Raw genomic sequence first — 24,437 nt, forward strand, 5'->3', positions numbered from 1 at the left:
TTGAATTAAACTCAAGTTCGTTTCCCCCTTAGGTGCGAATCTTTTGGGCAAGTGTGAATACAGCAATGGCACTCGGGTGTGGACCAAACAACTGTACCGAGACCCAGCTGAAGAGTTGGTCTTGGTCCACTTCCAAACTAACTCTGGTACGGTTGAATGGATGAACGAATGAATGGATGACCTTAAGCACATGTGTGGTTTACAATTTCTGGTTCACTTGCTAAAAGAGCAGTGTGAAAGCGAATCGTACCAAAAATAAAAAATAAAAAAGTCAACATTGTATTTGGTCCGGACCAAAGCAAATGAACTAGCGGACTTTTCCTGGACTTTCCTTAGTTTTTAGTTTCTTAAAGACGCACAAGAAATTATAATAGATCCCGGTCCATTTTTGTTAAGCAAGCAAACCAAATCTGTTTACATATAAATTCTTCTCTTGATGGCAGAACTGTGCTAAAGTAGAGATTCTTGTCTGGCTTGTTCTGCTGCTTCTCTTTATGTTGATGTTTAGGCCAAAACTGTTGACCAGTGCTTATTTAGTTTTGAAATATGAAATAGAAACATTACACTGGAAAATCTGAAGTTATGAAAAACATGATGTTCATTTTCTTTGTTTTTCTTGTATTAATTGTAGAATTAAAATGAATTGCATCAAACAACACATAATGATATCATTTGGCACAACAGAGATATGATGTACAAAAAGAAATTAGGCTAAGAATAATATAACTTTGATTAGTAGATTATTTAATGGTGTATTATAAATAATACAATTAGAGAAGTGTCTTCTAGAATGATGAGTGCTGCCCTACAAGTAAAGTTTTTACAGATTTTTACTTCTGATGATTTTGATATAAATGACTCCTGTGATCTCCAAACTGAACAGTTGCTTTACATTAAATATGATTTTGTGTTGTGCACCATTTTTACTTTCAGTATGGACCGTCAACCTTGTTGTGTCCAACCTGACTACTACAGTATGATGACTGAGTCTCACTATCCAGCAGTTGCTGTAGTCCTCTTGCCCAAATATTAAAGAACTGAATGAATGTAACTTATGTTTTCTTTTCTTTTTGTTTTGTTTTTACCCTGAGTGGCAATAACAATTGTTTTAAAAAATAACTTTCATCAGGTCACATCTGCATCTTCCATCATATAGATACGGTATGCAGCTAAAACATAAGCATTACCAGACTATTTTTATTATTACCCCTTATTACCCCAATTACACAAAACTATAGCAAGTTATAGCTTGCATAAATTGTGTTTATTTTGTTGGCAGGGAACAGTCAGCAAACATTAACCTATTTATCCAAATGTAGGGAAACACAGGCATATAGAAGCTTGAATTGACCTTGAATTGATAACAGACCCTGTCATATTACAGTACCAGCAATGAAAGTCAACAAGACACCAGGAGGCTGAGAATTGTGTTACAGTGGAAACAGAGGGTGGAGTTGATTACGTTTTAAGCCAGGTGATGAGGGCAGTAAGCAATTTGAGAATTTTCACAAATATCATAAAGGAGAGGCAAGGATAACTGGCACTTTAAGGCAAAACTAAACTGTGGTAAAAGCAAAAGGTGAAGTACCTCAAGGTAAGTCATATCCTAGATTTGTAAACTGTGTAATTTGTTGGCAGGGAGCAATTCATTTAGAATCTTATTTTTGTATTTCTATTGCTGTGTTTGTGCAATCTCCCAGAAATGCATTGTTGCAAGGTCTGAATTTAATTATACATTTCCATTTATATAATCTACTGCTCATATTTGTCAGTATACTGTAATATACAGTAGTGGCCAAAAGTGATGTCTGGAGGGGACATTTGCTCTATGCTCAACCATCATGGTCTTTCTTGCCATGTTGGTTGACCAAGGAAGCCTGATTTTAATTCAGCCATGTTTTTATGACATTTGTAACACATTGTGATCAATTTTCAGTATATGTACATTTGGATGTTGAATCACTGTTATAGTATTTTTATATTTTTGTCTATGTGTAATTTATTATCATTAGTGTTATTGTTATATTGTTCATTATTAGCAGGAGTCGTTTTTAATTATGCAGTTCTATTTTAAATTTGAGTCTAAGACGTGATATGACTCATTGACTGAATTCTCTTAATCATAACATACGAATTAACAATTCATCTACATTTTCTATATCTCTGAAAGTCATGAATGTGACAAACAGATAATTCAAACAGATCAATGATTGACAGCTGAAACATGTCCAATATAATTCATGATTCAATTAATTATATAATAATGATATAGTTAATGATTCAGTAGAAGGTCAAAAGTCAGATCAAAAATTCCCTGTAGTGCGAGTGACAGTCAACTTCACTCTTATACTTAGGAGACCTCAATACATTTAAATGTGCAAAAGTATGTGGCGCGCATGTCAGATCACGATTCACGTGACTGCCGACGTTTCAGCGTGCATGAAGCTGAAGTCCGGAAGAGTCTACGACACTAAAACTGTTGAAAAATCAGTGTTTACTTTAATTTCTGAAATATTTATCTCTTATAATCACATCTATTTGAAAAATATTAGAGCATCATGACCATCAGGTACAGTATGTTCTGAATGAAGCATGTTCAGAGAAACGTGTCGTGCCGCTCCGGTGTTGGGCCTGGTTTATTTTGGTCTTCGAATGCTTTATTTAGACTAGCATTAACCGGGAAAACACTATTGTACACCATTAATAGATTAAACATGGATCGATTAATAAATGAGTAACAATTTGCAGAGAAAGGGATTTAATGTTTGATTTAGTCATCATTAGCAATTAGCATTAGCATATGTATTCTTATCTATAGCGTTTTGAGTCTTATGCAATTAGTTTTATTTTATAGTAATTTGATTTAATCAGGTTTAATATAGTCATACAGTAAATTCAGTGATTTAGGGAAAGATGGCAAAACATGCCCACATTTAGACCATTTACTGCTAATCAGTAACATATTTACAGACGAGCTTATAGCATAAAGGATGATGATGATAATGATGCAACATCCAAGATATTACTAAGAGAAATAAATGAAAACATTTTTGATGCATTTTGATAGCTTTTTTAAAACAGACTATAAATTCACTTTTAAATGACTTCAATAAATTACCCTATAGAGGATGATGAATAATGTGTTTAAAATGTATAAATTGGTATAGTAATAATTTTTAAATGTATAGTAATTATTTATTAAATGATAAAGACCTCCTGCCCCAGTTTCTGAATGGGTGCTTCTTACTCCATGGGTCTTAAACAAATGACATCAAAAGAAAAACTAAATTTGTTAATGTAAATCTAAATTAAATTACTGTGTCCACATTTATTTATTTATTTTTCTATTTCAGCAGTTGGTGCTTCATCTGTGTGTTTGCAGTGCTGATAGATAAAGGTGAGAACAAAAACTAACTCAATTTAAAAGACAATTTCATGCCACAGATTGTGTTTACAGTTCAGTTATCTCTCATTTCAGTGTTTCTGCAGCTCACAGGTGTTGTTGGTGGTTCTGTTGTTCTGCCGTGTTCAGCTGAACATGATCATGAACTTCAAGACACTGAAGTGTTCTGGAGACACAATAATAGCAAGATTGTGCATGATATAATTAAAGGCAGTCAAACAGAGACACAGGACTCACTGTACAAAAACAGAATTGAAAGTTTCCCTGATGAGTGTCCGAGAGGAAACTTCTCCATCAAACTCAACGATCTCACTCACGCTCACGCAGGAAAATACATCTGCTACATCACAAGCTCATCTGATTCTCAACAGAAGACTGTACAGCTGATCATCAACGGTGTGTGAAACTGGTTGATTAATGTATGATGATTTTTATATATAAAAAAAATGTAAATACAATAAATGTTTCAGCAACTATTAATGATTCAGTCTGAATGCTGCTGTATATAAATGTTAAACAGTTCTGTTGTGTTTATCATAATGTAGTAATGTTGTTTGTTCTTTGCTGTTTTGTTGCAGAATCAACTGAAAAAGGAAACAAAACCAATGATCAAGAAAACCCAAACCAAGAAGAAACGGTACCAAATATAGTGACATCATCGTGTTTTCAACAGGTTATCATTGTATCATCTGTATTATTATCATTATTATTATAAATCGTGCTTATTGTCTGTTTAATCAGATTTTACTCGTGAGAGAAAAAAAGCTCCTTTATTCACTTCAGCCATGATTAAAGAACAAACAACAGTGTAAACAGGTCTAAAAATTTCACTTCACACGTTCTCTGAATCTTTCATTGGTTCCTTCAAGTGTAAAATAAGCTGCAGTATGAGACAGTGTTTTTTGTTTGTTTTTGGCATGTACACTGCTTTGTTTTTTATTGTATAACAGAATAATATCTTGAAAAACTGAGATCTTTAAACTTTTTTTTTTATAGTTCAGTGATGGCTGAATCGGTCAGTATGTTGCTGCCTTAACATTTCTGTACCACAAGTGCTCTTTTTGGTTGTGTTTGCCAGAATAAATGTATTTTGTATTCTTTATGTATTATTTTATATTTGTTAAATTGTTGCTGCACATCATGTAAAGGGTGCAGAAAATAAAACAGATAATCACGGTGCTCAAGTTTGAGATCTGTTACACAGCTTTGCAGACTGATGTCAGAAGAGCACAACATGATGTCTTTATTTGCATCCTTGAATGAATTTGCTTCATATGCACTATTCAAGGTTGATCTACAAGGTTATATCTACAAGTTATAATACATTTGTTTATGAAATTGCATGAGCATCATGAGAGTGTGAAAAGATGCTGCCTTTTGCCTTTAAATCTTTAAAGTTTCTCAGGAACAGTCAGAGCAACTGTGAGAAACTTGTGATTCATTGTATGTGGATGATTTCAGTGTTCAAGACTCAAATTGTGCAGATGAAATAATGCATCTATTGTGTTCACATGTTCATATTTCTAAAATAAACCAATTCTTGTAGAGCATATCAGATTTATTTGATGTGCATAATCATACACAAAATGCACATTTGGATGAGATTCTTATTGAACATTCAGATGTCTCACAAACGGCTTCTTCCTTCCAGATGCTGAAGTAATTTTGAAGTCAGACTATAAATCTTAATGCCTGAAACTAAAGTCTTGAATCTACTATTTGAGATAATTTTTAGAAGTCACTGTAGTTTCTCATTTGATCTATGTAGCCTACTTTGTTCATTTGCGAGCTAGTAGTAAAACTAGTGGCACAGACTTCTGTGTGATCAGTCTCTTTGTTTGAAGGACTCTGCTGAAGCCATTGCTCATCTTAAACTTAACACATCTGAGTAGATCGAATTCATCTTATTCTACAGATTTTAGCCTGAATAACAAGTTTTGACAGAAAGCATTATAAAAGCCTCTCTTCTCCTACTCTTACTCAAGGCATCATTACATTTCTCCCAAACCCAGCATGTTTTCTTAATAACAATTACAACATTTAAGTCTAGTTTTTAGCGTGTCAAGGATGTACAGGACGCTATATGCCAGTCCATTTTGTTGGGTAGGGACATTTCATATTAAATTGGTGTTGAATGTTTAGGTTTACTCCGATTTAATTTTAGATGAGAGCTTTATTTCTTTTATTTGTTTTTAGGCCTCTAATATTTGAGTTCTGTGTGAAGTATTTGATTTTGTTAAAAGTAATTTGATTTTGGTGAAAAAAAATGGTGTTGGTCTTTTTTTTTCTTTCCCTAGCATCAGGCTTATATATTAAAATAAAATAAACATCAACTATTTTCAATCAAAACATGACTAATGTCAGACATACGTATCATCCCATTCAATTAAGGATTTTCTAAATTTGTATTAAGTAATATGTTCAATATGTTTATGATGTAATATGTAACATCACATAGAAGTGATATTAAATATTTCGATTTTGTACTTCAAAGTCACGATATCATAGAGATGTGTAGCTGAGATTAGCCGTTATTCCAACAATTGAAGACAGAAACTTGTTTGATTTCTCTGAACTGCTTTGCCTATCTATAAATACACATTAACTCGATGTAGTAACTATCAATATGGGCACTATTTTCTCTAGCATTCTAGATACTGTTGCTCCCATCAGGTTAAAAAGGTTAAGAAACACCCTGCACCAAGATACAAGTCATACTCATGCTCTCAAGAGAACAACTCGTAACCTTCAGCTCAAGGGAGATTTGTTTTGACACATTGTGTACATGCCTACAGTTGCTGCTGTGTTCGTGTTCATACGGGTTTTTACACTGGGGTTTGTTCATATATCATTTGCCTGATTTTTCTGAATTACAAAAATATCCAAAATCCACTTCTATTAAAAAAATAAAAAATAAAAAAACCTGGCTTCATCTAATGTTCAGATTTCTGTTACGGAAATGTATGCAAATATTTTATTAGATAACATTTCAGAAAACTTGTAATACAATGCTTGCTGTGTTGTTTGTATTTTTAATTTAATCAGTCAGTTGAGAAATTATAGGGTCTCAGAAGTCAAATTTGGTAGGAAAATGGCTGTGGGATCTTTTGACTCGTGGCAGTGTTTATATCTCCAGCATCCTGGAGCCGAGTGTCACCACAGTAACTCCACGCCTTAGTGATAAAACTTCAAACATCAGCTGACACGCAAACTAAATGACACGTATCTATGTATTGAGAACCAGTCTGATCACTATCAGAACAGGCTTTAGTATCATTATGTCCATGTAATACAGAAACCCAATACAATTATATAATGCATGCAATACAAAATGCTCTGCTTTTGAATTCCAGGTATTTGTTGCATGAATAATATGTCAATCTAAAGACAAATTAACATGATAACAAAGAAAAGGAATAGATATACAACAAATGTGTACCAAAAAGATTTGATTCAACCAAGGAAACACACAAAACCACAACTACAGTATATGCCGATATGACTATAAACCAAATTTGAATGGCAAATTTATGAGGCGGCTGTATGTTTGACCCTTGTGTTTTTGCTTCTTTGCAAGCCAAATTGAGAAGTCACTGAAAGATCTGCATTCTGGTCGTAATCCAACAGGGACAATAAACTAAAGGCAAAACATGAGCGTATTAAAGACATGTTGACAGCAGGAATGTTCAGAAAACTACAGTGTTTGAATATGTGAAGAAATAACTTTATATTTGTGTGTGTGTGTGTGTGTGAGAAAACATGCACAGCAGGCTACTGTATATTTACATAAAGTATGACAGAAGACAGTAATCTTATTGAATAAATACACTAATTTTCAGTGTTCAGTGGTATAACTGTTAAATGTTAAGTGGTATAAAAAGTGTTAAATGTGTTAATGAAGTGTTTATAGTCTTACATGTCTCTTGAGTTTGGTGATTGATCTGTGAGCAGTGAGGATTGTGGGTCTAGAGAGCCTCTAGTGGTGTAGTTTGGAGTAGGTTTAGGGTGGGACAGTGATTGAAGGAGGGTGGGTTGGTTGTGCTCTCTAAACAAATGACCTCTATTTAATTTTAGTTGTTAATCCCTGTTAACATAGGCTATAAACCTCACTGTATGAGTAGATAACAAATCAAACACAAAGTAACGAAGAGCAAATGTCCTTAAAGTGATTTCATAATGCTGTTTAAAAAAGTGCCTTAAAGGGTTACTCCACCCCAAAATGAAAATTTTGTTATTAATCACTTACCCCCCATGTCGTTCCAAACCCGTAAAAGCTTCGTTCGACTACGGAATACAATTTAAGATATTTTGGATGAAAACCGGGAGGCTTGTGACTGTTCTTGGCACAATACATAATTCTGTCTTTTTCAAGACAGAATTATGTATTGTGCCAAGAAGGTTGTACTGTATGTTTGTTCACAGAGGCACAAACTGATTGGCAGCTGCCATTAGCGGAGCCTTTACCGATTACCTCCATTGATCAAAGCATTCGGCACAGTCGTCTGTGAGTGATGTCACCTCCCAAAACAAACACGCCCCCTAGTTTAGTCCCGCCCCCTCACATTGATTGACAGCTTTCAGTGTAGACATCGGAAATTCAAACACAAAAGGAATTGTGATTCCATTTGAGTTTTGGCAGGTTATATGCACGGCGTAGAAAGTGAAAATGCAGACATGGCAATTAATATGGCTACCCTGCTGAAAAAAAAAAAAAAACCACAACAGAACCCTGCCCAAAACACAATAGAAAACGTAATGGATTCTATTGGTGGGATGTTAAATCCTATTGGAAAAATGCCTGAAACACTACAAGGAATTTTGTAATGTTTTAGTGGAAAAAGCGAATAGTTTATAATGGTATTTTAAATGGAAACCATTGGAATTTCTGTGATAGTTTCTAATGGGCTTCTATTGTTTTTTTTTTTTTAGCAGGGTGTTTAAATGATATAGGCTCAGAACTCCTAAGGCATGGGAAATACAGTTGCAAATAGACTTTGCTTTTTCATTTGAAATTTGGCAGTCACTGTGCGTTCACAAAAGCGAAAGTGCAAACGGTAATGCAAGATTTGCAATTGCATTTGGATTATGCCACATGAGTCCACGTATGGAAAACGTAACTGAAAATACAATTATATTTGAAAATAGTACAGAAACTCCTTCCAGAAGGACATGAGCACGTTTGAAAAAAATAGCATTAAATTGTGAAAAATAGTCTTTAAAAAGTATTGGATAAACCCAAATAAAAACAAGTCTTAGCAAGGAGGCATCTAATTTATAAATACTGAATATTTTTATTTTCACAAATAGTGAAATACAATTTAAAATAGAAAACTTATTTTAATATGCTTTAAAGTGTAATTTATTCCTGTGAAGTAAAGCTGTAACTTCTGTGCACAGCTTAGAGGGAACATTGGTCACGACTGACCATCACTGCACACCAGCCAAGAAGCAGGAATGGTGTTAACACTGGCCAGAGAAATCCATATAGCACTCTGTCATAGCCTTTAATTTCATAAGGCATTTTGATGATTTGAGTGGCAACAAGCAGTTGGCCAAATTAGGTTTTGTAGATGCTCAGCTTTAGCAAGATGTCACTTTGTTGGTGAGAATGAGACCTTACTAAAGCAAACGGAGCACCAGTTTAGTAAAGGGTCCCGTTAAACCAAACTAAACAGTTTGAGACTCAGCTAACAAGAGCCAGAGAAACAAGAATCTTGAAGTTACATGACCAGAGTAACTTCTCCACTAGAAACCACCATCTGTCCACTCGAGATGGTCTTGGCATGAGTGTTTCTCCCTGCAGGAGGAGTTGGTAAAAGTGTGAGGGGCATTTCAAAAACACTCGTTTCATCAAGTTAAGTTACAGCCAATACTCACTCTTCCTGGTGCAGCTTTGCTCACAGGAGCCAGAAGAGGGATGACACACCTCTGTACTGCAGTGGATGAAGATCTGAGAGGGGAAAAGGAGTCAAGCCATAGAATCAATTTAAGAATTAAGTGTAATATTGAGGGTTCAGGAAGAGCTAGAGAACATACAGTTTCCTGCAGAGGAGCCAGTGAGTCTGGATCTACAAATGTGAACATCTTCACAATAAAGCGCTTGTAGTGGGTTGGGAACTGAAGACCAGATGAGCCAGTCACTGGAACCAGTGTGGTCAGATAACGGTCATCCTGGTAAGGGCATCTGAAAGGGAAAGAGGTTAGAAAGTGTCTCCCAGCAGACCAACTGGATAGAGACTGGCATTACACTCACCCATCGATCAGAAGGTCCCACTGGGGGAGACTGAGTGGACTGGGGGTTGAAGTTGCCCAACAATGTCCCAGTATCAGGAAAATGTTGGGGTCAGTCCTCTCCATAATGCGCACCTCAACATACACAGGCTCTCGCAGGACTTTTGTGACAGGATAATCAGCATCACTGTAGTAGGACGTGTAGGCCTCATCCCCTGAGGAACACTGGGGTTTAACCAGACTCAAGTTTGAAGGGCTTTAGAAAGACACAGGACAAGACCTTACCTTCAGCACAGCCTTTGGTGACACATTGGCCATTGGCCAGTCTGAGCTCCACCCTGAGAGGTCCAGGAGCAGCTACTGGTGGAGGTGGAGGAACTGAGTTGACCTCCACAACCAGAGCTTCAACAGAAGTTCCATAGTACCTACACTGGAAGAGAAGCCTGGACAACAGACAGTGAGCTTGTAGCATTTATCAGATTAAAAAAAAAAAAAAACTCCAAGTCATAGAGCACTTACTCAAAGTGACTGTCCCTTGTGATGGCACCAAACGGTCCAATCCCTACTTCATAGGAGGAGATCATTCGGTTCTCATACACCACATAGCCACTATCCTCCTGAGAATAGGAACAGTGTTAGCATCCAGTCCATCATAAGCAAAGCAGAATAACACCAGAAGCAGCTGCTCACCATCATGCTCGTGCCACATGCGGTCACAGGGAACTGGTATATAGCAAAAGAAGGTGTGGACTCCACAGGACCGCAAGGTGGGTCATTTCCACCCAGTAGATGAACCGAATCCAGACTCAGTCGAGGCAGAGTAACGTCTCTAGACACCACTACCACAAACTGACCATCTCTAATACACTGGACAGTCACTGGAACAAAGGTACAAGAGAAGGTTAATTCTGAGAAGCGATTTAACAGCAACAGAATAAGACTAAGAACACTTACCTGCTCTCCCATAGTAGCACTGCTGTCCGTTAAAGCAGCAGTTGATAGCGTCACACTCAGCACCACTGATCCCAGGTTGTCCACATTGGATCTGCTCATAATCAGCTACAGCACATTTATCAAGGGGCTCTGCCTGCACCACTGGCTTCTGAAGCTGAAAGTGCTGAGGAAACCGCTGGTCAGTTTGTTGTTGAACTAGCTTCTGAAACCGCTGGTCGGTTTGCTGTTGCACTGGCTTCTGAAACCGCTGGTCGGTTTGCTGTTGCACTGGCTTCTGAAACCGCTGGTCGGTTTGATGTTGCACTGGCTTCTGAAACCGCTGGTCGGTTTGATGTTGCACTGGCTTCTGAAACCGCTGGTCGGTTTGCTGTTGCACTGGCTTCTGAAACTGCTGGTCAGTTTGCTGTTGAACTGGCTTCTGAAACTGCTGGTCAGTTTGCTGTTGAAATGGCTTCTGAAACCGCTGGTCAGTTTGCTGGAATATCAGAGCTGGAGGGTTTTGGGGCAGATCACTCCACTGAGGAACAGCATGACACAAAGCACAAACTGCCAAAATCTGACCCAAACACCAACTTCCAGCCATTGTTCAATAGCTAGTCATAAAGTGGAGAGACTACCCTTTGATCTTTTTGTACTCTACAGATTTCAGCTAATTAATGATAGCTCCTCCCTCTTCATTAACTGTAATGATTCCCCAGACTTGCACAAGTGGGAGTTTATATGTCATTGGTTCTCAAAGTTCAAGTCTTCTTTCTTATTTTGAACATGGATATAGACACAAACTTAAGCTGAATTCAGAAAATCTTACTAACTTTACCATTTCTGTCATATAATTAGTTATGGAAGAACTAGTATGGTAGCATGCACTCCCGATTCAGCCTTGGCCTTATCCTTTGTACTACACTGGTTGAATAGAATTGACACTTTAACAGTGGGGAATGAAACTGGGGGAATGAAATGCACTATACAATTAAAAGAACTTGACTTCACTTTCAAAAGCATTCAACTTTTGAAACTTTGGAGCTAAACTCTGCAGGACACTGGCCCACCAGGAACAAGTTTGGTGACCCCTGAAGTAGGATTTGGCTTTGTTTGCGTGTGCAGACCGATCGGTGTATGACATCGGTTCCTTATGTTTTCGAAACTCTCTCGAGGTACTTTTAATCAAAGCAATATAGAAATCCTGGCCAGGACACGTCTGGGGAAAAAGGTTGGAAACAAATGCAACAGGTAAATTCTTCAACTGAAACATTCTGTGCACCAGCTTTGATTGCTTTTGGCGCTCGGGGAAAAAAAAGGGTCTTTGTCCTAGCTTTCTAAAACCAGTTTAGAAATTCTTGAATTAAAAGTTACTACTATAATCTAAATATTTTATGTGTAAGGTTCCACCCGCCAGCCCAAACAGCAGAATCCAGCGGCCTGGTCGAAGGTTTAATGCATGTTCGGTCTTTTACTTGCGCCTCTGAATTTATCTGGATTTAGTTTCAATTTTAGTCTAGCTCCGCATTCAATCTGACTCCAATTTCAAGTGATCATTAAATTTAGGCAATATTCTTAATTAAAAACTGATCACAGATATCGATTGTATATTAATTTAGATATTTGATTATTCTGGAAATCCCATACTTTCAAATCTTCGTTGATTAGGGACCAGGTATCACACAGGATTTGCACTTTGGCCGATTTTAGTGAATCCACGGACACAAACTCGTCAGTTCTGAACTTATTCAGAGGATGCAGAGTGATTATAATACCTTTAAGTGAGCTGCGCCTGCATACTCATAACAAAAAGTGTATTTTTTCCTATAACCACGAGAGCTACACCATGTTAAGCCAGTGACAGACAGAAATTCAAAGTCCCTCACGGTGTTCCCCATGGTTCATCCATTGGTGTGCAAGGAGTGAATTTATTTCTTTACAAAATTAATTCTGAGGCTGAAACTCAGGAACTCTCCCAACGACAGATGCCATGCAATAAAACCATAAATTAATCTGTAGAAGAAATCTCCAAAGAAAACAAACAACACCACCCTGACCAAACTTATCTCCTTGATCATTTACCACCCCCTTCTCCCCCCTGCCTCTCTGCCTCTCCTCCCTCACTCTTCTTCCCAAAAAAGCAAAGATATCCACATGCCCCATGAGTTATACTGTATCTTGTGAATATACTGTTTTTCCCCTTCATGTTTGGTATCATTTTAAAGGTCTCTGTGTGATTGGTAAATTGGTCTAAATTTTACAGTAGTCACCTATATTATGAAGTGAATTCTGTACTTCTGTTGTGGGTGGTCTCCTTTCAAAATCTGATAAACATTGCTCTACACCAGGGGCCCGTTTCAGAAAGGAGGTTAAGTGAAAACTCTGAGTATGTTAACCCTGAAATGAGCGAAACTCTGGGTTTTCCGTTTCAAAATGGGAGGTTTGTCAAACCCGAGAAAGCAGGGTAAGTCAAGCTGTGGTAACTTACTCTGTGAACCTAACCTGGTCGGGAGCAGAAACCCGGGGTTTCTTTCCATCTCCTCCCCCTTTTTATAGTGTTAGGGAAGTTTAAATACCTTATTCATTCATTCACGCTGCAAAATTGCTTTTCTTACTGAGTATTTTTGTCTTATTTCAAGTACAAATATCTAAAATTTCTTAATATGCATTTTATATATGAAAAATGGTCTATATTTAGTCTTGTTTCATGGGGGATTTTCCTTTTAAGTGCATATTACATAAAACAAGTAAAATTGTCCGCCATAGGGTAAGAAAAATAATCTTAATGCAAACAGAAAGAAGAATATTTTTAATGTCTTACCCCATTGGAAGATAATTTGCAAAATAAGAAAAATGCACTTTAAAACATCGGAGATGCAGAACACATTATAAGTCCGCTGTATGCAGATTTTAAGGAAAGTGTGCATCCCTCTCACACTCATTCTGAGAATTTTTTCCTGGGCACAAATCCGTCAAAGAGGAGTTTCACAGGACTGTAAGTCAGTGGTGTAAAAATCAGTTTAAATTGGGCTAATCTGATAAATGACGTTCACTTGATAACATCTTCCTGTGACGTCTGGAAGTAACCCAATAATCAGAATTTCCTTCAGGATTTCCAGTGTGGTTGGATGCATTGATGACTAGCATATCCCCACCATCTCACCTTCTGAAAATGAAACTGATTACTGAATGGAATGGAAGGATGTCAGATGGAGGAGTATTACGAGCCGTAACCATCACCACAGCTGTTAAATAAACAAATTTACTTTGGCTGAGGTCAAGGACAAAGTGTTTTTAATAAAGAAAAAAATATCTGAGAGCCTAATGAATGACATATTCCTTTACAGAACAACTCACAGAAATCAACCATCAGTCAGTTTTATAATTTTTTTGGATGAAATACTTTTTATTCACTGTAAGAAGTCAAAGACAGATAATGTACGTTTCTGGTAGAATGTCCCTTTAATATTGTAGGCTATTAGTAAATGTTGAAATTAAAATGAATATTAATCAATGCTTTATAGGTATTGTGTACTGATCTGTTGTATTATTATTGTTTATTGCAGTATGCAGAAATTATATTTTAAATGCGGTTATTTTATATAGTGGCCGTAGTCTGACTCTTATTATTTTTTTTATTTTTTTTTCAGTTTGCTGAAATTAATTTTTTTTATTTAAGTGTCTCAGTGGAAGAAGCTCTTGTCAGACTGTAAAGCTTCTCTCTTCTTCAGTCAAATGAGGTTACAGAACAGTCAGATAATTGTAGTGATTTCTGGAATTTCAAATATATAATAAACAACAATATTAAATGTATTTCATTTTGCTTTGAAAGCCTGGTGTCATGAATAAATCGTCTTTTTTTTTTTTTAATAAACAGGAACTTACTTCCGGTGTTAGCCACTTGGGGTCGCTGTTTTTTCTACACACACACACACACACACACACACACACTTTTCTAATGAGGTTCAAATGTCATTACAACAGCTTTAAAAACTTATTAACTATATTCAAAGCAATATAAAACTTGTATTAAGAGTAGGCTATTTTCATGAATTAACTGTGTAGATATACTGCAGGCTACAGTAAAAGCAGACATACTGCAATGCTGCTTATTCCATTGAGTTTAAGACAACTGTGAGAACTGTAGACACGTGTACTCGGTTAAACCTCCGCTCTAGACAAAGGTGACAGACCCTGTTTGTCATTGGCTGTCAAGTGACCAAACAAACATATTTATGGTTTTGGTTAGAGCTTCAGTTGAGTTTAACCACACTGTGTAGCCTAGTTACACAGAAAACAAAACTATATAACAAATATATATTTATATATGTATCAAAAACAAGGACCTGCTTTCACTCTGTTCATGACACTGTCAAAAAATACAAGGACACAACCTATAGAAATTATAACAATAATATAACAAAAAAGAATAAATAGTCATGAATGTGTCACTGTACTTATATCTCTTGCCACTTGTATTTTCAATCATTTTTATAGCCATGACTGTGTGCCCATAGAAATTGACTTTAAGTGCGATAACTAGTATCCCAAAAACTCATGAAAGTACACCATATAATAATATGTTCTTGACTTAAACACAATATTTTAATAACATTTTATGTAGTCACACAGTTGCTGTTTGCTTGCTGAACGTCTTCCACCTTAATGAACTGAAAGAGAAAAAAGAAAAAATTATATTAACATTCATATTAACAATTCAGCTGCAGCTGATTTAAATTAATCCAGACAAAAAGCTACAATATTTTGTTGGGATGACAGGTTGTATCCTCAATAATTAAAACTTACAGTAATGAAATTTAGCAATAAATACATGAATAAAGATATTTCTTCACATTTACCTCATTATGCCTACAATTGGTTTGGATCTCGAGGCTGATATGTAACTCGTGTCTGCAGATCAGTATGAATGTGTTTTTCCAACCGCTCTGTTTTTCCAACAGCAAAAACTAAGAATGAAACAGAAATTGATTTAATAATAGTTGCATTATTTTTTAAATGGTAAAAAAAATATATATATGAAGGCACAAACACAAAAGGCAAAATTAAAAACTTCACCTACAGTGAAGTGCATTATATTGATATTTTTACACTAATGTGTATTTAATTTGATCATTTTAGAACAATAAGAATAATAACTCACGGATCACCACAATAATCAGAAGTCCATTCATCAGAGCAGATATTATGATGATAATCTGATGTTGTGTTTGAATCTGATCAATACAGTTGACCGCTGTATGATTGTGACACTCAGGCAATTGAGATGATTCTGTAAAGAAAGTGTGATATGAAATTAATATACATAACATATCTGTGTGGAGTAACGACTGAGGGGGTTATTGTGATGTTCCTAAGTGTTTAAAAATCTGAAGTAGTAAATAACACATAATGAATAGTAAATAAACATAGTGATCATCAATATGTCTTGATGACTGAATGAACAAATGAACTCACCGGTGAAGTATATTCTGGCGCTGTTGCTGAGTTTTGGAGGTGTTTCTGTGTTCATACAGTAATAAACTCCTAATTCATCAACAGTCACATTATTAATAACCAGACGATGTTTAAACTGCACTGAATATTTCTTTCTGTATGTATTATTTAAATAAAAGGTGATTTTGGTGTTGGGAATGATCGTAGAATCACTGTTGGAGGATCTGCTGTTTTCAGTAAAATCCAATAAACCTCATTTTCATCAAGATCACAGTTTATGATCACATTTGATCCCAAATCAGTCAGTAGATCTGCCACTGCATACTGACAACAGATTAATACATCTATTAAATAAAAAAGAATACAAATAAATAAATAAATAAATAATAATAAAAACATAAAAATATGATAACTGCTTAAATTTACTGTGAAGCATGAAACAATGCACGACTGTTTCAAGTTTCTGAAATGCATGTAAATGTATTAATATAATGTAATAAACTCACATAACTGAAGCTGAATGATCTTCATGTTGTTCTCATTATTAAAACACTACAGTTTGAAATGTGCTTCGTTCCACACAGCAGTTATATGAATTTACTGCAGCTCTGAAGTACGAAGACTGAGGAAGAAAAAAACCTTTCACATCAAACAGAGGAAGTCAAAGACAAACTCACTCTGACCACATATTTTTTTTCGACATCTAATGCCCATCACCAACATCACTTGGTCAAACTTAAATAAATAAATAAATATAATCATCTTGTTCTCTCTATCTATCTGTCTCTCTCTCTCTATCTTTATCTATCTTGTTCTAAGATCTATGCTATTTTTAATCATATTAATGTGACATGAATGTGTTTCAAACTGAGCATCTTGAATCTATTGATACTACAGTAGATCTGGAGCTGCTACTGTGTCACAATAATCTTCAGGGTTGTTTCTGTAGACTAGTGACTCAGGAGGATTGTTTCATGACCAAACTTACAGTTATGGAGCTGCTTTTGGGTTGACAAAAAAAATAAATAAAATAAAATAAAAAAGTAACCTGGTTTCGACTAGGTTCATTGGTCTTACTATAATTCTCATATTCAAGTTTGATCTTGAATATGTTATACTGAATGATGAAGTTTTGAGTGTGTGCACGTGAAAGTGTAACATTTACAGCGAACAACCAATGACACGAAACATGAAGTCAGAGTCATTGCTAGCAGTGTAAGGGTATTCATACATAAACTGAATCAATAATAAACAGTGTTCAGCATTCTGCAACAAATATAAATATATATACAGTATATATATATATATATATATTTTTTTTTTTTTTTATATATATTCTAGATTACTTTATGCCCTAAAGTAGACAGGATACATTAAAATTTAACACATGACTTTAACAAATTATGATATTACTGTAAGTGGGGCAGACAGTGCCTGAGTCCTCCCCTACTCTACAGCACCCCACAATTTTCCCAGTGTTAATCTGTGGTGAGAAATGGAACTGCAGCGCACTTTAACTGTGAGCCATTGGGACAGATTTTAGACTGTCTGTATAAGACGGATCTGTATTTATCATTGATCTGTATTTAAACTTTAACTTGATTCATTAATTCCTTATTACACCTTAGTCAAATTTTATCTTCTTTATGTTGAAGAGCCCCCAAAAAATGTGTAGATGAAATAGTGCAAATGTTGGTGTTCAGATCATTTGCATGTTTTGTCATAAAAGACTGCCATTACAAATGCCATTCATTTTTCATGTCTCCCACAATATGATTTATTGCTGACAATGCACCTGACAATCTCAGGTTACCTCTTCCTTGTTGGCTGAACATTTGTCACATATTTATGACATATTTGTCACACTTAGATGATTCAGATCATCAAACAAATTTTAATATTACACAAAGATAACTTGAGTAAATACAAAATGCAGTTTTGAAATAATGATTTCATTTATTAAGGGAAAAAAGCTGTCCAATCCTACCTGGCACTACATGAAAAATTAATTGCCCCCTAAATCTAATAACTGGTTGTGCCACCCTTGGCAGCAACAACTGCAATCAAACATTTGTGATAACTGGCAATGAGTCTTTCACATCACTGTGGAGGAATTTTGGCCTACTCTTTGCAGAATTGTTTTAATTCAGCCACATTGGAGGGTTTTCGAGCATGAATGGACTGTTTAAGGTCATGCCACAGCATCTCAATCGGATTTAAGTCCGGACTTTGACTTGGCCACTTCTGCGCTGGCAGGGATGCCGGAAGTATGGCAACATGACGCAGTGTCTTGTTCCCTCAAGGAACCATGGTTACATGCGTAACCTGGAGACGTTCCTCCTCGGGAACTCGAGCTGTGTCACCATGCTTTGGGAACGAGATGCCTACGCCGCCAGACTTACAAGTCCCTGCCCTGTGTGTATGTCGCAACATAAACGACTAGGACGAGAGGACTGAAGAACCTGGGGTAGTACTGATTAGGCCATAAAACAGACAAAGGTGGAAGGGGTGGACCAACCCGCAGCGTTGCAGATGTCTGATACAGGGACACCTGCAGAGAAGGCCTTGGAGGCCGCCATACCTCTAGTGGAGTGTTCCTTGACCCCCAAAGGCGAGGGGAGGCCAGAGGACTCGTAACAGGCCGTGATTGTCTCGACAATCCACCGGCTGATAGTCTGCTTGGTAGCCTTGAGACCTCTCCTGGGCGGACCAACGCACACAAGCAGTTGGTCCGACCTTCTCCACAGGGCAGCTCTGTGGACGTATGTGTCAAGTGCTCGCACAGGACACATACAGTTAAGCTTCGCCTGGTCTGGATCCCGAAAGGGAGGAGGACGGAAGGCCCGCAGTACTATTGGCCGTGGTGCAGTAGTGGGGACCTTAGGGGTGTAACCCGCTCGAGGGTACAGAAATGCTTTCGCCGGTCCGGGCGCAAAGTCGAGATAGGAAGGGGCCTCTGATAGGGCCTGAAGGTCACCTACTCTCTTTAGAGAAGTGATCGCTAGTCTTGAGGGTAAGATGATGATCTGAAATTTCCTCTATGGGCTCGAAAGGTGGTCTACACAGAGCCTCTAGCACCACCGGCAGGTCCCACGTGGGGACACGAGAACGCACTGGCGGCCTCATCCTCAGCGCACTGCGGAGGAAGCGTATCACCAGGGGGTGTTTGCCCACTGTGTTCCCATCGAACGGTGAGTGGTAAGCCGATAATGCCGCCACATGCCCCTTCAATGTGGAGTGGGATACCACTGCAGAGAGTCTAGCCTGCAGATACTCAAGAACTGTACCAACTGGGCAGTTAACAGGGTCTTGCTGGCAAACTCTGCACCATGAAGTGAAGAACTTCCACTTCAGGCGTACACTTTCCTCGTAGAGGGAGCTCTGGATTGGAGAATGGTCTCTACCACCTCAGCTGGGAGACCAGAAGCTATGAGCTGTGCCCCCTCAGGGGCCACACCCACAGTTTCCATAACTCCGGGCGGGGGTGCAGAATGGCACCCCCTACTTGTGAGAGGAGATCCCTCCTGACGGGAATCTCCCATGGAGAGCCTTCTAGGAGGGAAATCAGGTCAGAGAACCATACTCGGCCCGGCCAGAATGGGGCTACTAACAGTAGGCGAACACCGTCTCGGCGCACTCTCGTCAGAACTCCCGGGAGCAGAGCGATCGGGGGAAAGGCGTACAGACGAAGCCTCGGCCATGCCTGTACCATAGCGTCCAGTCCCAGGGGAGCTGGAGGAGCTAGAGAGAACCAGAGGGGACATTGCGCATTCACTCGAGTCGCGAAGAGGTCCACCTCTGCCTGATAAAACATTCTCCATATCTGCTTCACCACCTCTGGGACTTGTCCTGGGACCACAAGAGGATCTGGTGTGCCAGTTTGTACAATGGGCGCGAACGCTGGTGGTTGATGTAAGAGAGCACCGCTGTGTTGTTGGTGTGCACCAACACATGGTGACCTCTCAGGTCTGGGAGGAAATATTTCAGTGCTCGATAGACTGCTAGCATCTCCAGACAATTGATGACTCATGACTGCTCCCCAACCGGTGAGAGACACGTCCGTTGCTAACGATAACTGGCGACACGGAGCTCCCAGCAACGGGCCCTGATTTAAGAACCAAGGTTTCCTCCACGTCTAGGGCTCGCACACACCGTCGAGAGACCCAGATCGTGTGAAGTGGATTTCCCCTCGGGGAAAATCCCTTGGTCTTGAGCCACCACTGTAGGGGTCTCATCTATAGCAGGCCAAATGGTATCACGTTGGACACAGCTGACCCAGCAATCTCTGAAACTGCTTGACAGTGAGTGACTGGCCTTCTCTCACTCTCTTGACTGACGCGAGGATCGACTCGATCCGAGCAGGAGACATTCGTGCCTGCATCGTGGTCAAATCCCACACCACACCCAAATAAGTAGTCCTCTGTACCGGAGAAAGCACACTTTTCTTGGCGTTTAGTCTCAACCCCAACTGTTTCATGTGAGCGAGGACGACATCTCAATGTCTCGCCACTTCCATCTCTTACTGAGCTAGAATCAGCCAGTCGTCGATATAATTTAGTATGCGGATGCCCTGAAGCCGCAACGGAGCTAGTGCTGCATCCACTACTTTTGTAAACGTGCGGGGTGAGAGTGCTAGACCGAAGGGAAGAACCCGATATTGGTATGCTTTGCCCCCGAAAGCGAACCTTAGGAACTTCCTGTGACATGGAAGGATGGATACGTGGAAGTATGCGTCTTTTAGATCTATCGTGACAAACCAGTCCTCGGACCTGATTTGTGACATGACTTGCCTCAGCGTGAGCATCTTGAACTTCAGCTGACTGGCTGAGCGGTTTAGTTGACGCAGATCTATGATCAGACGCAACCCCCCATCCTTCTTGGGAATTATGAAATACTGGCTGTAAAACCTGGATTCCCTCTCGTGAGGAGGGACCACCTCGATGGCCTTCTTCCTTAATAGGGTTTTCACTTCTTGTTCCATAACCAGAGCCTGCTCGGGGCCCACCAGCGTGGGAGTCACGCCACTGAAGCGGCGGTGGAAAAGTGAACTGAATTCAATACCCTTTTCTACAGTCTGCAGAACCCATTGAGATACATTTGGCAGTAGTTTCCACGCTGCCAAATAATCTACTAAGGGAACCAGCCTCTCGAGTGTCGAGGGCACTGGGAGAGATGGGCACCATGTAATTCCTCTCTTCCCCAGAGGGCCTGCCCTCAAGTCCTTTTATGCTTCCTGGTCTCTGACATCACCCGCCTATGACGTCGCGCTCTTCCATTGGACAGATTACACAGCAGATTCAGAGCCTGTCACTCAGGGCCGTTCCCAAAGCGTGGTGATGCAGCTCGAGTTCCTGAGGAGGAAATGAGAACAAAAAGTTCACAGGAAATAAAGTATGCATTGTCTATATACTCATAAACTTTTATTCATATTTCATTGGTTCTCCCTCATATTTGATTATCAGCCATTCCTCAATAAGCATATTTGCTTGTATTATCACAAATGAAAAATTTTAATCAATATAGCAATATGTTTGAATAAAGGGCGAAAATATCATTTTTATATTTTCCTAGGCTGAACATCACTTTTGGCCACTACTGTATATAAAAATATGTGTGATGGTATATAAGAAAAAAAAGTAAATTTTGGCACATATTTTTCAATGTATGAAAAGTGGCAATTATTTATGTATTATTCAATATATTGTAGTATATAAACAAAATGTAATTTTCTGTATATTTTCAATATATGTTAAATTTTACAGTAATATACTGTTTGTTAATAAAGAAATATATTGTCTTTCTTTTTTTTGGTAAAGGACAAATGTTGTTGTATGTATGTTGCTGCCTGAACAATTCATACGTGATCATGTTGGCATCCTATTGTGTTTGCCAGTATCAAATATATTTTGTATTATTTAGTATTATATTTGTTACTATTACAACTGCACATCATTTATTAAATGAGATTCTTTATATTACTGATAACACACATCAGTCAAGTGAATTGGACAAAACTTTAGGTTGCTGTTTTTGATGATTTGGAGTTTAAGAATGATTGTAGAATCACTGTTGGAGGATCTGCTGTTTTCAGTAAAATCCAATAAATCTCATCTTCATCAAGATCACAGTTTATGATCACATTTGATCCCAAATCAGTCAGTAGATCTGATACTGCATACTGACAACAGATTAATACATCTAGATACACATGCATAACTAAACAAGACTACAAATAAAAAAGAACAAATGAGTAATGCAACATTAGCATTCTAGTTATTAACTATAACAACAAACTCCATTTAACTCCATTAGTTCACTGTTAGCCAACCAGTAACTACTGTTCATACCTCACAGAAAACTACTAAGAATTTACATACAGTTTCATAATTAATGTAAACAATGCATAATTAATATTAAAGTGAATTAATAATAATTTCCTTCAGTAGGAAATACTGATTATTAATTAGAACAGTACTAGTCTAGAGTGAACAACATAACTTTGTAGCCTAATGACTTAATTCATAAGCTTTTTTTGATGGATTTGGTGACACGTTATCTTACTAGTGGGTCACCATGATCTTCACTTTAAAATACTTTCCCAAATATTTAATAATTCCTTTAGGAGAATTTGGTAATGCTTGAGTAATTACTATCACTCTTAATGAAACTAATTATTACCATATTACCTATCATCTAAGTGGTTAAATGTAAAAGTATAGGTTAAGATGTTATTTTGTCCTGCATTAGTTATTGATTAGTATCACATTAATATTCAAACCATTGTTTATTTCTAGTTCTCTGTCTTGAAAAGCTACTTCACCATTCTGAATCACCAATAGACTCCATTCAGAGAAAAGCACAGAGTCAGACAGTACATTATGGAAACAATGGAACATCTTGGAGTTGTGCTATAAACGAACATTGCTCATTTGTTAAGTAATCCCAGAAAGTGCTCTTTGGCTTTATTTTTGAAACATCTATTAAAGGAATATAAGGCACTCTTCTGGTCCAAAAAAGTTAAAGAGCATTTACTCACATTACGGCCATCACAATAGAAACATTAACAATGACTAAAACACTGCACACTGATGCATTTTGGCCTTCAGCTTTCCTCAGAGTGTGAGGACAAGTGTAAATATAGCCTAATTAGTAAGTAAAGTTGGGAGAAACCAAAAGAACCATTACAGGGGGACTTATAACCTTGTTAACCATTACAAAATACAATGAAAATCAATCAATAAATGATAAAAGTGAAATTAAAAATGTTATTATATTTTGTGATGCTGGATGTTGTTGATTACTCTAGTTTAATTTCAGTTGAGTGTTTTATTTATTTTGTGTTCAAACTTTATTTTTATTTTTTTAAATTTTACAGTGTGCCACTGTACAAAATGAGTGTGGTATCTTTATCTTTAACAAGCTTGCAACTATGCAACAAGTGCCCTATTCCAGTACTACAAAATATTCTCAATTTGCATGCAACGTGACCAGGTAGGTCTTGTTTAATACATCACTCTACAGTTTTATCAATCGTCAGTAAGTTCTTTCAGACTTTTATTCTCCTTACTTACAAATCACAGCTGAAAAGGCTCTTGCAGTGCTACAATGGTTTTCCTGCATTAAGCATATAAAACATGGGAATTTATGTTAAAAACACATCAATGTCAAAATGTATTTGTGTAATTCATGACCCAATTTTATTCACAAATCGTAAATTGACATTCTAAAATTCCACAGGAAGCTCCAGAGGAAACCGATGGCTCGGATGTAAATTCTCTTCCGGGTTTTATGAAAATAAACTGAAACTTTGCCACACACGTTTTCAGTGTATTAAAATAATAATAATAACAATGACTTGACTAAAATAGTACAGTACAAGACTTGACTAGTCTAGAACTTGCTAACCTGCGAACCAAAGGCTAACTTACTGTAAAACGAACTACTACCTCAAGTTTAAAAAAAACAACAACAGCTTATAACTGAATATGGGTTTTATTTTGCTGTGAAAAAGAGTATCAAAAAATTTAATCTGTTCTCCCTTGTATTTGAATAGTAGCTATTCTCATGAGCATCCCCTTTCTCTGCTTCTGATAAGAACCATGACGGCTGACCTCAATCACAAAAGGTTTGACAATAGTGTCCATACAAAAGCCTAATTCAAAATCTTTTACACACAACACGAAAGGCTCTCCTTTGATTAATAATATTTCAAACTGAAGACAACAGGCTAAATGCTTTCAAGTTCTCACTCTTGGTTTCTGCAAAAGAGGGTGTTACTGGAAATTCTGCATTCTTAACGTGCTCTTTTAGTGACAGCAAACTAAAGTCCCAAAGTTTAAATAGATCCAAAATAATTATATATATTTTTCTACTGTATATGTGTATGTATTTTATGTTGTAAATTATGCAAGTAACC

The 24,437-nt window shown here is 37.5% G+C and overlaps 1 protein-coding gene and 2 long non-coding RNA genes across 4 annotated transcripts; 1 reads left to right on the forward strand and 2 right to left on the reverse strand.

The window, feature by feature from the left end:
- Nucleotides 1-1,417: 1,417 nt before the first annotated feature.
- Nucleotides 1,418-4,953, forward strand: LOC131530868 (uncharacterized). Of its 2 annotated transcripts, none has more exons than XR_009268533.1 (4): nucleotides 1,418-1,594; nucleotides 3,357-3,397; nucleotides 3,479-3,799; nucleotides 3,982-4,953. It is a non-coding gene; the product is annotated as an uncharacterized LOC131530868 (long non-coding RNA). The 2 variants fall into 2 exon arrangements; XR_009268532.1 differs by having other exon boundaries at nucleotides 1,419-1,594; nucleotides 3,354-3,397.
- A 3,798-nt stretch (nucleotides 4,954-8,751) lies between these two features.
- Nucleotides 8,752-11,199, reverse strand: LOC131530867 (zona pellucida sperm-binding protein 4-like). The gene is made up of 8 exons (XM_058761354.1): nucleotides 10,589-11,199; nucleotides 10,325-10,512; nucleotides 10,154-10,251; nucleotides 9,920-10,077; nucleotides 9,657-9,849; nucleotides 9,440-9,587; nucleotides 9,281-9,353; nucleotides 8,752-9,200 (listed from the first exon to the last, which is right to left on the reverse strand). Exons 1-8 carry the CDS (start codon nucleotides 11,169-11,171, stop codon nucleotides 9,124-9,126), a joined length of 1,518 nt encoding a protein of 505 aa, XP_058617337.1. The 5' UTR covers nucleotides 11,172-11,199; the 3' UTR covers nucleotides 8,752-9,123.
- Nucleotides 11,200-14,646: 3,447 nt separating this feature from the next.
- On the reverse strand, nucleotides 14,647-16,188 carry LOC131531440 (uncharacterized). The gene is made up of 4 exons (XR_009268695.1): nucleotides 16,043-16,188; nucleotides 15,729-15,857; nucleotides 15,427-15,534; nucleotides 14,647-15,237 (listed from the first exon to the last, which is right to left on the reverse strand). It is a non-coding gene; the product is annotated as an uncharacterized LOC131531440 (long non-coding RNA).
- Nucleotides 16,189-24,437: the final 8,249 nt, after the last annotated feature.

This window comes from Onychostoma macrolepis, chromosome 22 (genome assembly GCF_012432095.1).
Source record: "Onychostoma macrolepis isolate SWU-2019 chromosome 22, ASM1243209v1, whole genome shotgun sequence".
Lineage (NCBI taxonomy): Eukaryota > Metazoa > Chordata > Actinopteri > Cypriniformes > Cyprinidae > Onychostoma > Onychostoma macrolepis.